This window comes from Podarcis erhardii, assembly GCF_964252035.2.
Source record: "Podarcis erhardii genome assembly, chromosome: 7".
Taxonomy (NCBI): Eukaryota; Metazoa; Chordata; class Lepidosauria; order Squamata; family Lacertidae; genus Podarcis; species Podarcis erhardii.
In genome coordinates this window covers 74847816-74864850 of record NC_138511.1, presented here as the reverse complement: position 1 = coordinate 74864850, position 17035 = coordinate 74847816, and the positions used below count along the sequence as shown (strand labels likewise).

At 46.9% G+C, this 17035-nt stretch overlaps 1 protein-coding gene across 1 annotated transcript; it reads left to right on the top strand.

Moving 5' to 3' along the window:
- Positions 1-371: 371 nt before the first annotated feature.
- On the top strand, positions 372-16773 carry LOC309347206 (alpha-tectorin-like; the record flags this gene model as incomplete). Its single annotated transcript, XM_081871546.1, has 14 exons — positions 372-377; positions 445-1009; positions 1370-1971; positions 3317-3839; positions 4910-5109; positions 6942-7334; positions 7865-8151; positions 9553-9818; positions 10988-11107; positions 11385-11569; positions 12737-12900; positions 13484-13732; positions 15347-15509; positions 16219-16773. The coding sequence occupies 14 exons, from the start codon at positions 372-374 to the stop codon at positions 16396-16398; spliced, it is 3903 nt and encodes a 1300-aa protein (XP_081727672.1). The 3' UTR covers positions 16399-16773.
- Positions 16774-17035: the final 262 nt, after the last annotated feature.

Sequence of the window (17035 nt, the reverse complement as noted above, 5' to 3'; positions counted from 1 at the left end):
GCTCAGGAATGCCCCTCCATGCCCCAAGTGGATTGGAACGGGAAGCCCAGCAATATCCGAAAGTTTGCCAATCCTTGTAGAATGGCAGCTTAAGGAATGAATATGAAAATAGTAAACTAAAATGAGCAATGATTTCAGTATATTAAAAATCACACCAGTCAATTATCAATCAAAAATGAAATTGATTATGAAAAGTATTTTTTCTTTTTTATTTGTCTTTCTTCTTTTCTAGTTTGCATTCTGGAGAATTGTGTAGATAATGTGTTTTTATGCATGGTTATGTATTGTTTCTATTTCTTTTTTTCTTTCCATTTTTTTTGGTAATTTAATAAAATTAAAAATATATATATTAAAAAACCACACCAGTCAGCATGGGGGTAATTGTGGTTGGCACGGGGGTCTCAGTAGTTCCTAAAGGTTTCTGGCATCACCCTTTTGTCCTAGGTAAATGGCCTCCTGGCAAACCTGCCCCTCACTCTTGCATCAGGGAAGATCAACGCCTACTTCAGAGGCTCATCCATCATCATCCAGACTGATTTTGGCCTCTCCGTTTCCTACGACTGGTCTTACTATGTGTCCGTTTCTGTTCCCGAAACCTATTCCGAGTCCCTCTGCGGCCTTGGTGGAGACTTCAATGGAAACCACCACGATGACTTCAGGACCCCCAACGGCTCCTTGGCTCAGGATGCCCTTGCTTTTGGCAACAGCTGGAAGGATGCCAACTCCCCTTTCCACTGCACAGTGGTTGGGCTCCCGTCCTCATGCACCAAAACCGAGGCAGCCCAGTTCAGATCTCAAGGCCGCTGTGGAATGATTAGCGATCAAAACGGACCCTTTAAAGAATGCCACGACCTTGCAGATCCTCAAATGCACATGGAGACCTGTGTGAAAGACCTGTGTGCTACTCAGGGCAGCCATAAGACCCTGTGCATGGCCCTTCAGAGTTATGCTTGGCAGTGTCAGGTTCAGGGCATCACCATTCAACCATGGAGGCAGATTGTCGGCTGTGGTAAGTGAGACTCCTAAAAGTAGAGTTTTAAGGTGTCTTGTTGTATCGTCAACAGCTGGAATGGAAGTTTCCTCCCATTTTTCTTATTTTACCTATTTCTCCTTCATGGAGAGTATTCCCTAATTGGGGAAGAGACATAGCTCAGTGATAGAACATCCGCTTTGCATGCACATCTCCAGTTTCAATCTCCAGCATCTCCAGGTCCTCTGTCTGAAAATCCTGGACAGCTGCTGCCATTTGGTGTCAACAATACTGAGATTAGATGGACCAGTGGTCTGACTCAGTATAAGTAAGCTTCATATGTTCTTATATATGTTTCTTTAACATTGCTGGAAGTGTTGCACTGTGTGTGTCTTTCAGAGCTGACCTGCCCATCGAATAGCAACTACGTGCTCTGTGGAACTGCTTCCCCCGCTTCTTGCTCACAACCACCTGTGCCCAGGAGTTTCTCACCTGCCTGTTTAGAAGAATGCCAGTGTGAACCTGGCTCAGTGCTGAGTGGCACCACCTGTGTGCTTCGGGAGCAGTGCGGCTGCAGCTACAAGGGCCGATACTACCTAAAAGGGGAAACATTCTTCCAGGAAGGAGAGAATTGCCATAAGATATACCGGTGTGACGAATCAGTCCATGCCGTCGGTGGCGCAGAGTCCTTGTGCGGCCCCGGGCAGTTTTGCAGTAGCCAGAATGGGGTGTACGGGTGTCACCCATTTTTAGACGGTACCTGTCGGGTTTCCGGGTTTCTCAGCTACATCACCTTTGATGGGCGGCATTATGGTTTCCATGGTGCCTCCACGACTGTCGTGGTTGAACTGTGTGGGGCACTGGAGTCCTTGCCTTCTTTTAGAGTTGAGGTGAAGACCGAGAATGTGGCTGGAAATCCTTTACCTGTGATATCAGAAGTGCTTGTGCTAGCAAATAATACACAGATATCTCTGCAGAGAGAACACCAGGGTACTGTCAAGGTAAGAATGTAGGAGCCATGTTGGAGGTTAAACAGGAAAGGCCCAGGCCTGTGTTGAACTTCTGCCTAAACTCATCCCCAGACTCGGCAGAGCAGAAAAGTCAGTGTGTGAAGGAGGGGAGAGAAGAGATGCAGGTCCACCAGCAGCTCAGCTAAGAAGCCAGTGTGGTGTAGTGGTTAAGAGCGGTTGTCTCGTAATCTGGTGAAACCGGGTTCGCTTCCCCGCTCCTCCACATGCAGCTGCTGGGTGACCTTGGGCCAGTCACACTTCTCTGAAGTCTCTCAGCCCCACTCACCTCACAGAGTGTTTGTTGTGGGGGGGAGGAAGGGAAAGGAGATTGTTAGCCGCTTTGAGACTCCTTCGGGTAGTGATAAAGCGGGGTATCAAATCCCAAACTCTTCCTTCCCCAGCCCTTTCGGCTGTCATAGGGCTGCAGCTTTGGCATCAGGTTGTAGCAGAGGAGGAATCAGAAAGGACATGGGAGGACCACTCCATCAGCCTGGAGACCAGCAACACCAGACATACACACAACATACAGACATGCTGGGCACACAAATTACTCACAGCCTCCCCTTATCAGTGGGCAGTGTTCTAATAAGAGAAGGGGGAAGAAGAGGAGGAGGGATGTGATTGGCCCTTCCATGCTTCTCAAATGATCAGTCCGATGACCAAGGATGGAATGGTTTGCGTCCTCATCGGGATGCAGGGCTGAGCTGGGCAGGTACATTTAGGCACCTCCCACCCCTAGACCATGTCTTCCCTAAGTGTCCCTTTTTTTGCTACCACCTTAAAAATTGGGGTGGGCAGAGACAAATGTCCATGGGGAGGCAGACAGGTTAGGCCTGGATTAGGGCAGCGGTTAGCTGGTCTTAATGTAAGGCAAGTCAGTGTCATTATTCCCCATACAGAAGATGGGATGACTGAAGCTGAGAGAGAGAGAGTGGCTTCCCTCATGAGTTTGTGACAAAGGTGAGATTCAAACCAGGAACTTTGTCATTTGTTGCTCAGCTTCTTTGCTGCTGTGAACCCCACCATTGTTCCTCTGCTGCAGGATGCTCAGATTATCCTGATGGAGCTTCCCACATATGCTACGTGCCGTGCCAAGAGGAGGGCCATGGCTTGTTGCGAGGGACATGGTTGCAGCCGCAGTAGAAAGGTGGTGGGGAAAGGATTAAGCACATGCCCACATTGGATGTATCTCCGCTGCAAAATCTTTTCTCCATGGCCACTTTGCAGCAAAGATGTGGTAACTGGGAACCCCTGGCCCATCTTCACTCTGCATAGTTTGGCCGTTGAGGTTTCTGTTGTCAGGACTAACCTGCTTTTGTCGTTTCCTTTCATACAGATTGATGGCGTGGCTTTAAACCTCCCGGTGCAAATCCAGGCCCTGGGAACTGCCATTTATCAGCATGGCTTTTACACAACTTTAAAAGCAGACTTTGGGCTAACGGTGATTTATGACCTGGCCCACAGTCTCCTCGTCACACTTCCCCCTCAGTACCGAGGCCAGACCTGTGGGCTGTGTGGGAACTTTAATGGAGCCGTTGGTGATGATCTCCCATTGAAAAATGGCTCCACAACAAAAAGCACGTTGCATTTGGGTGACCTCGATGGATCTCATGCCTCTAACCCCATGTTTGATCTCATCTGGTCAAAATCAATGTGCTGGATCATCCGGAATCCAGATGGGCCGTTTGCCTCTTGCCACTCCCAAGTTGATCCAGAGCCTTATCTGACCGACTGCATCTTTTACTTTCATCTCTCTGTCGGGGACAACAACACCTTGTGCCGGTCCATTCAGACCTACGTAATGGCTTGCCAGAGAGCCAATGTTACCATCTCACCTTGGAGGACAGAGACTTTCTGTGGTAAGCCGAAACAACTACTGCCTCACAGCTTGGACTGCAGTATAGCTAATTTGATGTATTGCTTTTCTGTAAGAAATTAGACAAAACCAAAAGTTCTCAAATTGTGATCCGTGGACTACTGGTGTTCTACAGGGAGCCAGTGTGGTATAGTGGTTAAGAGCAGTAGTCTCGCAATCTGGTGAACCGGGTTCGATTCCCCGCTCCTCCACATGCAGCTGCTGGGTGACCTTGGGCTAGTCACACTTCTTTGAAGTCTCTCAGCCCCACTCACCTCACAGAGTGTTTGTTGTGGGGGAGAAAGGGAAAGGAGAATGTTAGCTGCTTTGAGACTCCTTCGGGTAGTGATAAAGCGGGATATCAAATCCAAACTCTTCTTCTACAAGAAGAGTGATTCAGGTGGTCTGCAGAAAGACTGAAAAACAGTCAATAATATCTATACTTACGCTTGCACTTTATTTGTCCGTCCCCCCCATGACAATGGAGATTGAGACTATTTTGACCAGGGCAAGAATATCAAACAGGCTAACAAGCACCTGGTCTGGGGCCTGTGATCTTCATAATATGGATAAGCACCCCCCTTTTTTTCTGTCCTCCATCCAAACAAGCACGAGGTGTTATGAATGCATGAGGACGCTTTAGCTGAGATTTCTGTATTGCAGGGCATTGGACTAGAACAGTGTTTCCCAACCTTGTGCCTCCAGCTGTTTTTGAACTACAAATCCCATCATCCCTGACTAACAAGACCAGTGGCAAGGGATGATGGGAATTGTAGTCCAAAAACAGCTGGAGGCACAAGGTTGGAAAACACTGGACTAGAAGACTTTTGGGTCACTTCCAACTCTAAGTTCAAGGACACATTCCAGCCAGGCAAGAACACTCAAGGAGAGGGTGCACAACAGGGCTGGTGAGGGGTGAGGCTTGGAGAGAGTTCCAAGGGAGGGAGAGAGAGCGCGCGCGCTAAAAGGCTGAATTTGGCCCCTTGTGTCTGAGGTTTCCCACCTGTGCTTTGGGACTTCCCCTCCCTTCATGGCACTCTGCTTCTCATTCCACATCTCTTCTTTCCTGAGCAGGCTTTGACTGCCCTGCCAATAGCCACTACGAGCTCTGTGGACCTCCCTGCCAGGACATCTGCTTCAGTGCTTGGATTAAGCCCCACTGCCTTCCTATGTGCATTGAAGGGTGCTTCTGTGACAGAGGGTACCTGCACAGTGGAGACAGATGCATCCCAGAAGAGCAGTGTGGCTGTGTGCACAAAGGGCTGCATTATAAGGTGAGGGTCCACATCCCTGCTTTCCAGTGTAGGTAGCCATGATGTAGCCACAACGGGCTTTTTCTCTCCCTGCTGCCATAATCCTCCAATGGCTCCCATTTACCTACAGTGCTCTGGAGTGATGCTGACATCTGGGACATTGTAGTAAATTAAAATGGCAGTTGCCTGGTACTGATTAGAGGAGAACTGGTGCTTCATTTGTCCACTGCAGTGGCGTAGCATGGGGGGTGCAGGGGGGGTCGGCCGCACCAGGGGCAACATCTGGGGGGGTGCACTCGCACTCGCACTCGCACTCACACTCGCAGCTCTCTGCCCCTACCTGGCTCACTCAGGGTTAGGGGGCGCAAATTACTTGCCTTGCCCCGGGTGCTGACAACCCACGCTACGCCACTGGTCCACTGGGAGGACACCAGCATAAACAAGGAAGCCCACCAGAGGGCATTCTGCTGAGCGCCCCCTCAACCATGGAGTAGGCCCTGTGCTACTCACTGAGTAGAAACAGTTTGACAATGGCCATATGTTGTTAAGTACAATTGTTTAATTGGCACTGAAATTGAGAATGCCTGTGTGTGTTGCTGAAAAGTTTCAACGCAGGGGAAATTCCTTTGGGGTGTACTAAGTTCTCTTGGCTCCTTAATGGGTTGATAATTAACTGTTGTTGTTCTCTGCTAGCTAACATGGGAGTGTTTAACTTTAGATCACATGGGAGGCTATTGAATTGCAAATCTGCCATCTTGGAAGGGTGATGGCTCATTTCCTTTGTTCCCAGGCTTAGTGGGAATAGAAATGTGTGAAAGAGTCTCCTGAAGGGAAATAAAACAGCTCCAGGCAAAATGGAGGCTTTAGGAAAGAGAGTGGCTTGTGCTTCTAGGTCTGTTTGGAATTAGCTTTTATTTCTAAGATGCTGAACCTGTGCTGGACAGCACAAGATACAGCGGTATCTTAGTTCTCAAACTTAATCTGTTCCAGAAGTCCGTTCCAAAACCAAAGCATTCCAAAACCAAGGTGCACTTTCCCATAGAAAGTAATACAAAATGGATTAATCCGTTCCAGACGTTTAAAAACAACCCCTAAAACAGCAATTTAACATGAATTTTACCATTTAATGAGACCATTGATCCATAAAATGAAAGCAATAATCAATATACTGTACTATAAAATAAATAAGACAGTATTGTAGATAAAATAAAATAAAAATTTCCTTACCTGCACTGATGATAGTCATTGTTTGGATGGGAGGCTTTTATCCATTTCCACAGTCACACAACCAATCAGTGGCCAAACTGGGTTTCACACAGTCACAAAAACAAATTAACCAAAAAAACCTCAAAAACAAAAACACAAAATAAATAGCAAAAACAAAAGTGCTGAACCTAAGCCTTTCTAGAAGTCCGTTTGACTTTTGAAATGTTCAAAAATCAAGGCGCAGCTTCTGAACGGTGCTGGCGCCCCAGAAACATTAGCTGGCAGCCACATCGGACATTTGGCTTACAAAAAAACATTCAAAAACCGTAACACTTGCTTCCGGGTTTTTGGCATTTGGGAACCAAGGCATTTGAGTACCAAGGTACCACTGTATTGTACGGAACGACTTGGGCGTGTCTTTGATGTTTTTCTTCTGTTTTGGAGAAAGTTCTGCAAGTAGTTTTGAACAAAACAAAAGGGTCCAGACAATGTTTATTCTAAAAGGAATCAGGGTTGGGTGTTTGTTTGTTTGTTTGTTTGTTTGTTTGTTTGTTTGTTTGTTTGTTTGTTTTGCATCCAGTCACTTCAAGCTGTGCACCATTAAAGACTAAAGTCTTTTAGCTCACAACCTCCCATTATGCTTGCAGATAGGGGAGCGGGTCTGGCTCCCTGGTTGCCTTGAGAGGTGTATCTGTGACGGCCCTTCCGACTTCCGCTGTGTCCCAGCCAGCTGTAACCTTGGCCAGAAGTGTGCTGCGAAGGATGGGAAGCTGGGCTGCCATACACGGTGGGGAACCTGCACAGTCACTGGGGACCCTCACTACTTCACCTTTGATGGGGCTGTGGCCCATTTCCAGGGCACTTGCGCCTATGAGATCTCCAGGACTTGCCACCCCTCCCCTCCCTTCTTCTACCGGGTTGTTGCAGAGAACAGGCACCAGGGAAACCTGCGAGTGTCTTTTGTGAGCCGAGTGGAAGTCTGGCTGAAGAATGAAATGCTGAGCTTTCATATAATCCTAGGAAGTGGCCAAACAGCAGAGGTACGTGGAAGATTTCTGGATATGGTGCATAGTTATTTGTGGGGGGTTGGAAATGCTTTTATCTTGCTTTATATTCTCCAGAGGCTCTCAAAACTGCTTACAGAAAATGCAATAAAAATGATGTCAGAGTTTGGTACTGGGAACAGCAATTGCCCATTGCCCATTGGTGACAGAATTACTTAGGTGGCATTTCCTGCCCATTTTTTTTATTTAGTGTCCCACTTGAATTTCGTTTTTAGCTGCCTTTGCAATTGCATTTTTGTAGGTGTTTTTTTAATAAAAAAATTCAAATTGTTACAGGTTAGTTTTCCTTTTAGCCACACTCCTATTGTCAGCTCCTTTAGGCATTTATCAGATGGAAAGCTGGGAAAGAAGCTTGCTTTAATAAATCACAATTAAAATGAGGTCCTGGGAAACAGTTTTAGTGAAATTGAATTGAATGATGAAATCTGTACTTTGTTGTGAAATGATCACAGGTGGCCACAAACCTTTCTCTGACACATCTGATATGCTTACTGCCTCAATCACAGGTCAACCAGGAAAGAGTGCAACTGCCCCACAGCCTGGGAGCCCTGGGTGCTATTTCCAAGGTCAAAAACATTGTGACAATAAAAACAGTAGCCGGTGTGGAGATCCAATACAACGGACGCCACACACTCTTTATCCATGCGGGACCAGAACACCAGGGGAAGCTGTGTGGAATGTGTGGGAATTTCAACGGCATCCGTGGAGACGATAAAGTCCTGCCTGATGGAAACAGAGCCCAGAATGACTTGCAGTTTGGGAATGCCTGGAAAACAGATACAAGCCCAACGGGGTAAGAGGGGTCGATATTGCAGCGTTTAACACCTTGTTGGTCTTTTTGTGGCATCATCTTTACAGTCCGGTGAACGCTGGTGCCTTGGTGCGAGGGGAGCAATGTACAGAATATCTCTTCCCATCAATTTTCTCTCTCTCTGCTCAGCCAGGGGCAGTGTGGCGTAAGGCACAGGCAATAAGAGTGTTCAGGTGAGCTGCACTGAGCACGTCCTCAGCATTCAGCTCAAGCCACCAAATGGTTCAGCGCAGCCAGCGTTTCTCAAGTCAGTTTCAAAGCAAGCTAACTTCAAATCACACGTAGCAGAGATGGCTTATTTAGCTAGATCCTGTTTTAAACCATGACTTCTGAACAAGATTAGTAGGAAATAAAATGAGTGCTAACAAAGCTTTTCTCTTGGTCACACTGTAGTAAAGATGTCTGAGAATTCCAGTGGAAATGGAAACATAAGTGGAAATGGCCAGTGTTTGCTTAGCTGTCCGAAGTGCAAAATGAAAATCTACCTGGCGAATATATGGTAGTAATAATAATAATAATTAATAATAATAATTTATTTATACTCCACTCTGGGCGGCTTCCAACAAAGATTAAAAATAAATTAAAACTGCTGCTTTAAGTCAAGTAATACGTAATTGATTACATCACCCCTATTTGCATTGTATTCCCTTTGCACTGAAATGAACAGAACAACATAATTTATGTTGGGGCAAAAGAGAGAGAGAGAGAGAGAGAGAGAGAGAGAGAGAGAGAGAGAGAGATTTTCCTGGTTGTCAAGATCCAAGTTTGGGGCAAGTACTTTTTGGGGAGAAGACTCCAGCAGGGATTTAAAATCACAAAATATCCAGCAAAATAAAACATAGAAAATGTGCATTTTAAAATTCCCTTCAAAGTTTTCCACTTCCTCCAGCATAGGAAAGGACCATGGTTTGGTAAGTTAAAAATGGCTTACAGTACTTACAAACTCTCCAAAGGTCAGATTCATGTGCTTTTGTATACAGCATTCAGAAAGAGTTTCATAGGCAGTAAAACTTAGCTTAGTTCCAAAATGGTGAAAGTTCCTAAATTATAGGAAACTCAAGAGCGGCTAGTGTGAGCCATGTGGCTGAGCTGGAGCAACTAACTCAAACCTCTTCACACACTGAGCTGGATTACCAGTTTCCTCCCAAAGGGAAGTGACATAGCTAAGCCTGGCTGGACAGCTTCCTCTATAGTGTTAACCCCTTCGTGCATTAATTAAACTTAACCAGCCTCATAGAACCAACATGCTTGTCCCACAATGCCAATGTAATTTACATGCAAGCCCAAGGTTTGCCCAGGCTCTTTCCTTTTCATGCCCAACTCTGGCCGGTGACCTCAGAAAGGCGTCTGCTGGGACTAAGACCTCCTGCCTTTACTTTTCAGGTGCTTGGATGACACTGTAGCACTAGAGCCATGCAAAGATCCCCAGGAATATGAAGAGGTCTGTGGGGCCCTGGTTAACCAATCAGGACCATTTGCTGAGTGCCACTGGCATGTGGACCCTTCTCCTTTTTATTTGTCCTGCTTATATGACTTGTGCCACTATGGGATGGCTAATGGCATGTTGTGTGTGGCCCTCAGCGCTTATGAGGAACTGTGTCTTCTTCATGGGGTCCACGTCAGTGGCTGGAGAGCAGCTGCCCGGTGTCGTGAGTTCCAATTTCATCAGCTACCTGTCCATCTTGGGGGCAACTGGGGTTAAAGGGGCTTCCAGATTCTCACTCTTTTCGTGTGGGATTCAGTTACAAACTGGCAAATTCAAGTTGTGCAATTATAGCAGATTGGGAGGTCTTATCCATTTTCCAAATGTTCAGACTTTTTGCAACAAGAAAAGTGATGGGAAAATACTCTGGAAAGTGTGTGGTAATACTAGCTTTGATGCAACTTCATCTAACCTCCCCACAAACAAATCAGAATGAATGCTGAATAAATAAATGGTGGACATTATCTGATCTCCCTTCAAACAAAACAAGACCAATACTTCTTAGAAAGGTTTTTTGGAAGCACCCTAAGTCTATTAACTAGAAAGGGATGGAAAACCAACCTTGGGTAATTAAACACAGGGTAATTAAACGTAGGTAAACACAGGGCAATTAAACATAGGTAAAAACCAATCCTCAGAAAGTCTGTTGTGCTGGTGCAAGGCTCGTAATTTCTTCAGTTAGTGCTGCTGCTGCCAGACTTCCCCTACTTTCTGTGTCCCTGAGCTCTCAGACTTCCTCAGAGCAGGGGTTGACTAACCATTGTCAGATGGAGGGCTGCGTTCTAATCCTTGGGCCCTATTGAGATTTCCCCTACAGCCAAACTGGCTTTCACTTCCACCCCAGAGACTGGAATGTTTATCAGCATTCTGTGACTTGCCTTGCCTTTCTCCCTCCCCTCAGCAATCACAAAAGATAATGAACATCATGATATTTAAATCACTGGCCAGAGGTGTGGGTGTGTGTAACTCTCTGTGTGTGGTATCTTTAAAAACCGTAAACATTTGAAATGTTCCTCTCTGTAGCTTGCATAGTTTCAACACCCCCACCCCCCCTGCTTCTTCAATACACACAAGCTCACAGGACTAGAGGGAGTTCCTCAGTATGTGGAACCATCAGGAGAAGACTTTGGAGCAAAGGTAGAAGGCCCCATTCAGCAGTATAAGCAAGTTCCCCCCCCCCCCCCCAATCCACCCAGGTCTGGCTTACCACTTTGTGAAGCAAGGAAAGTGATGCATACTATGATCCAAAATGACCCATCTGTGTGAAGTTCAGAGTCTGCAATTACCTAAGACCACCGCTGATTCCTGCAACTAAACCTGTTCCTCTTTCTCTAGCTGCAACGGACCCCTGCCTTGACTTGGCATGCGAAGAGAATGAATGGTGCGGCGAGAAAAATGGGAAATGGGGCTGCTTCTGCCACAGAGATTATAGCCCTGCCAAACAGGCTGCTTATGGTAAACAAGAACCACAGCTTTCCCCTTTTTGTCTTTGCATTTGCCTTTGAAACATGGATTCGCTTCGTGTTACAGAATGTCGGTATTCACACATTCCCCCGGTGCCGTGCCGTCAAACCGAGGGCCGCATGTGTGGGTCCCGACCATCCCAGAGCGGCCCTCGTCTTGCCACACGCTGGGGGGCTCCAGCTCCAGCAACAATATCGTCAGCTGTCACCTGCAACAACCCAGCTGTCAGAAACAGGGCCAGGCTGCCAAATTCCTTTTCTCCCTCCAGATTACCAGTTGACATGCGATGGCAGCAACAGTGTCGTGTCTCTCTCCCGCTGCCTGCTCTTCGCCGATGGATTCCCCGCCGAGGAACTGCATTTGGCAGATCCCACCTGCGCTGGCACGCTTGTTGGAGACAGGCTCCTCTTCTACTTTGATACTGTGCAGAAGACCTGTGGGACCACAATGGAGGTGGGGAGAATTATCCAGCATAAAGCCTCCCCTCTCCCCACCCCGCTCATGAAGAAACACTCGACATATATCCCAACATGCAGCTGCTGCTCCAGTAAAAAAAAGCCTCTCTGATGAAATAGGTAGCAGCAAGGTTATGCAAAATATCTCTGCCTGACTGAGACGCTAGAAAGCTGCTTGCCGTCAGAGTAGACGAGATGAGCAAATAATATAAGCAGAAGTTAGTTTCCTATGTCTGTACTAGGGATGTCCAACCAGTAGATCGTGATCTACCGGTAGATCCCTGGCTGAACCTGGTAGATCGCGGGATCCTTCTTGTGTACAAAAAGTTATTGGGGGGATGCTAAAGAACCCTGTGCAATCCTTCCCCCCAAAATCTTAACAACTCTGGGCACTTCACTCCTAAAAAAAACTCAGCAACTCTGGGCAATCCACCCACCCCACACACGCTCCTCCTCCCTCCAGTGACAATGGGTAGATCACTGCCAGTTTTTTTATATACTGTGAGTACATCACAGTCTCTTTGGAGACTGTCTATACCATCTCCTGCTATCTGATCCTTTTAACCAGAGATGTTGTGACCCTGGTACTTTCTGTGTGTACCAAAGAGCTATGACCCCACCTCAAATAAACCTACTAAAAGCAAGATTCTGGCAGGTAGCGCTGTGGTCTAAACCACTGAGCCCAGGGCTTGCCGATCGGAAGGTTGGCGGTTTGAATCCCCACGCCGGGGTGAGCTCCCATTGCTCAGTCCCAGCTCCTGCCAACCCAGCAGCTCAAAAGCACGTCAAGGTGCAAGTAAATAAATAGCGGGAAGGTAAACGGCATTTCCATGCGCTGCTCTGGTTTCGCCAGAAGCGGTTTAGTCATGCTGGCCACATGACCCAGAAAAACTGTCTGGGGACAAACGTTGGCTCCCTCGGCCAGTAAAGTGAGATGAGCGCCACAACCTCAGAGTCGTTCGCGGCTGGACTGAACTGTCAGGGGTCCTTTACTTTTAACCTCTGATACCTGACTGGCTTACACTAAGGGAGATGTCGGTATTATTTCCAGACTCCCGGAGTCTGGGAGGAGGGACGCTGCCAAAGCAAGGAAGGGAAATCTGCCCTCTGTGTCTGCTTACATTGCACTGAGCCTCACAAAGTTCTTTCCTTGCATTATTTCCAGATCAACACAACCCATGCCATCTACTTCAACGCAGTGGAGGGCCGTGTGGAGAACACCTACGGAGGGGTGATCAGCAGGGATCACTTTCTTTTCCTGCGCTTCTCCTGTGCCTACCCGCTGAACATCAACCTTTCAATGGCATCTGTCATCCATCCCATCCAGGAGTGAGTTCGGCTGGAAGGACAGGACAGAGAAGCCAAACGCCCCAATGCAGGATTTCACATCCTTGTAATATTTGCGTCTTTCCAGCGTTGGCTCCAGCAGCACCTGGTCCCTTGCAGAGAGCTGTCTTTGTATCCTCTCGCTGTGCTCCTCCCCATCTTTCCTTGCTTGCATCTTTCAGTTGTGGAAGCCTTTCTGTGCCTCGTCCACTCATATGGCTTCAAATACTCCAGGCCTTTTACCTAGGTTCACTATGCTGGCTCCAAAGTTCTTTGTTCCTTTGCTCTTATTCGCTTCAAATTTAGGTACCTTTGCATTCCTCTATCATAAGAATCTACTTTCTGGACCAGACTGAAGGCCTCCCAGTTCAGTACTCTTGACTCCAACAAAGGCCAAGCAGAGTTTTCCCACCCTCAAAACATTGCTCTTGTGTCCTTCCAACGTCCTGCTTTTCAAATTATCCTTCTTCCTCACTCTTCATCTCTCATCAGTCCTCTTCCTGAGCCCAAGAAAGTGCAGTGCTGCCCTGTTGCTTGCTCCAAAACAAAAGCATTGTAACTCTCTTATGTTTTACCCCTTTGATAGCATCATTAACACCACTCTCACCTCCGGCCAAGGGAGCTACCAGACCACCATGACTTTGTACCAAGACCCTCAGTACAGCCGGCCCTTCACCCAGAGCCCTATCCTACTCACTGTCAATCACAGGGCCTATGTGGGCATCAGCATTTCGGGGGCAGACGCCACCCGCTTTGTACTGACCTTGTCGTCGTGCTGGGCCACACCGGACAAAGACGCCTACTCCAGCATTCGGTGGGATATCATCACCAACCAGTAAGCTGCTTGCCTCTTCCTGTTCGCGTGGTCTGCTCGAAAGGGAACAGGGCTTACTAACTGGAGGAGACAGGCAGGGAGAAGAGAGAATTCATAGCACTGGGGAACAGGGGTTGAGAATCGGGAGGACACTTGGGCTTTAGACATCGACCATGGGCTGAGGGCCAGGACACCTGGCATGCAAGGGCAGCTAGAGAAGAAAGCCACAACATTCAAGCTGAATATGTATGAAGAAGGGGAGAAGTAGAGGGACTGCAGTGTAGTGAGACAAGAACCTAACTTGCATATTCTCTTAACTGAGGATCAAACTAGAAATGATGCACAGGTACATAATTTATTACGGTAAAGACCAGCTCACATAACACAATAAAAACAGCGTTCATAAAGATAAAATATACAATCGGAGCAGATTACAGCAATAGCTCATGAGTTAAAATTAAGATATATACATACACCCGTACAACTGAGATTTGGGCCACCATAAAAAATTGACCCTGAGGTGCCCCAAAGGGCAACTTCAGCATTTCCCTAGTAAACTATTTTATTCTAGAGGATGATCTGTGCCTACAAATCTGGGTGCAGAATCTGGCTACCAGCCAGGTCATCTTATGATCTTTGCCTAAGAGGAGAGGATTAAGTTTAGACTTGTCTGAAAGATCGGAGAGCCTCTTCAGCAGAGGATCAGTGGTGTCTCTACAAATCTCAACATAAAAAGGACATCTAAAAATATATATGTTCGAGGCTTCCTATTTCCCCTAATGGGCAGGCGCAAAGTCTCTGTGTGTAGAAATGATGTTATTCATATATTTAGTCCTTACGTTTTTCTTAAAACAAAACATATAAGTAGTTGATATAGAGACCTCAAACTGGGTGGATAACATGCTGGGCAGGGAGGGGGGGGAGTCTTAAACTCTTGCCCCCACTATAATCCTGATCAGAAACTGAGCCCTCCACACTTGCACACTTGATGTCTTCAATGCAGAGAAGTATCTGAAGAAGTGTGCATGCACACGAAAGCTCATACCAAGAACTGACTTAGTTGGTCTTTAAGGTGCTACTGGAAGGAATTTGTTTTGTTTTTTCAATGCAGAGAGCTCCCTTCCCACTGCAAAGGGGAGCTGCAGTTCCAATTCAGACCACAGGGTTGAAGACTCTCTCCTCCCTGTCCATGTTGTAGTCTTGATCCCTTTCTGGCTCCCGCGTATAAAATTTATGGGGAAGGAAAACACTGCCCAAGGGATGAAAGGGATGGAAATGCTCCTTATTAAGGCCTGGGTCTCAGAAACTGTGGTGCAACATCTGCAGTGCCCCTCTGCCCATCATCCCTTGAAGTTGCAGAGATCAAGTATGAAAACGCCTCTACGTGAACCAGCCTAATGTGATTTCTCAGCTGATGATTAGTCAACACTCAGCGACTCCTAGCTGAATGTCAGGATTGTCTTAATGGAAGATCGTTGTGATGACCCTGGATGGACATGAAAGTCTTGCGGAGGGTCTTTTGCACCTGCAAGTTCAGTCAAACGAGTGATAAACTTGCACAGGTGAACAAGCCCTTGGTCTCACCAGGCCCCTGCAACTCTCAATCCTCTGCCCTATGCCACCTTCTCATTGCAGGTGTCCAAACCCTCGAGACGGCACCGTGGTAGTTGAAAAGGATGCCGTGTCCCTCACTGGCCATTTCTCCTTCAGTGTCTTTGCCTTCATCCCAGATTTGGAGGAGGTGTACCTGCATTGTCGTATCCGCCTCTGCACCTTCCTTACCGCCAGGTGTACCGTGGTGAGTTAGGAAAAGGAGGAACCGCAAACTAAGTCTGGCTCCAGGTTTGAGTGGGGCATAGTGGGCCCCTTCCATGCCAATGGGTTGCCCTGGTGTTGTGGACTTACCTGGTGGCGGAAGCAGAGTTCTTTCCACTCCTATAGAACAATTTAAGTTTCCCACAATGCCCCCACCATAGTGTCATTCTGGGGTATTGTGGGAAATCAAAATGGTGGTCAGTTTCTCATAGTTCCCTGGAAAATATCAGGGGCATTTAAATGGCAGCTGAGCGACTCCAGTGCTCAGACTGGAGTGCCGGTTAAAGGAGTACCTAGGGCAGGCATCAGCAGTGGTTACCTGTTGGGAGTCTTGGTCCTTGGCAGCTTCCCAAGGATGTTGCATGCTGACACACACACAGGGTCAAGGTTTCTGAGTCAGATCAGGCCAAGGCAACAGCTTTGAGAGCTGGTGGTAGCCCTCATAGCCTCCTCTGGAGAGTGATTAAGATCAGAGAGGTGGAAAATTACCCAGGCGATCTTGACTTGTGTTAAAATCTAGATATGATCCTGATATACCTGCATCAACCTGGACAGAAAACAGACTGGCAATGGGCTGGGAAATTAGCCTGACTGTCATCTTGGTACCCACGGGAGTGCTGAGACTACAGAGCTAACCTATGCAGAACCCTCTAGATAAAACAATAAGGTCCCATTTCCTCCCCTTCTTTCAGAATTGTGACAAGCCAGGCCCTGCGATTGCTGGAAGGAAGCCTCCATCGGGCATTGTCTCAGCTGGCCCTTTCTTGAGATATGATGATTCTCTTGATCAAGGCAAGACACTTTCCTCTCAGCACAAAGGCTCAGGCACCTGGGCCCTGCCTGGCATTGCCTGTTCTCACAAACAACGCTAAAAGAATCTTTCTGCCTCTCCCATGACTATGGGGCAGGGCGGGGGTGCTGCTGTTTTCTTACCCAAGTTGTAAATTAGATTAATTCAGCAAGGAACATGAGGAACAGAAAGTTTGATTTAATACATTGAATTAATAATAATAATTCTGGGGTGTTTGTGTGCCAAAGAAATGCAGCTTGTTGATTTTAAATAACCCAGCAGGTGTGTAATTTCCATTTCCTGCAAGCAGACATAGCATTAACAATGGGCATTAGTGGCAGGAGTTCATCTTACATCTTAGGATAGCGTTCAAACAGTGAAAATCCAGACAGAAAATTTGTTGAGCTTTTTTTTTGTTTAGTTTTGCTCAAAGTTATTGCATTTATTTTTTATTTTTTTGCAAAATCACTTTTTTTGAGGCATTTTGAAGGAAAATTGCAAAAATGGCACTGCCCTACATCCAGATTTTCCCAAACATATTGCCAATTTCCGCCCGGACACTGCTGCCGACTGCAGTACGTCTGGAAAATTCTGGACGTATCACAATCCAATCTTAGGAGAGCGCAGCATTGTGGCTTGAACCAAAAAGAAAACTTGCAAATATTCAGCTTTGCCATTTTGCCATTCAAACTGTGAATGCAAAACTTTAAAATCCGAGC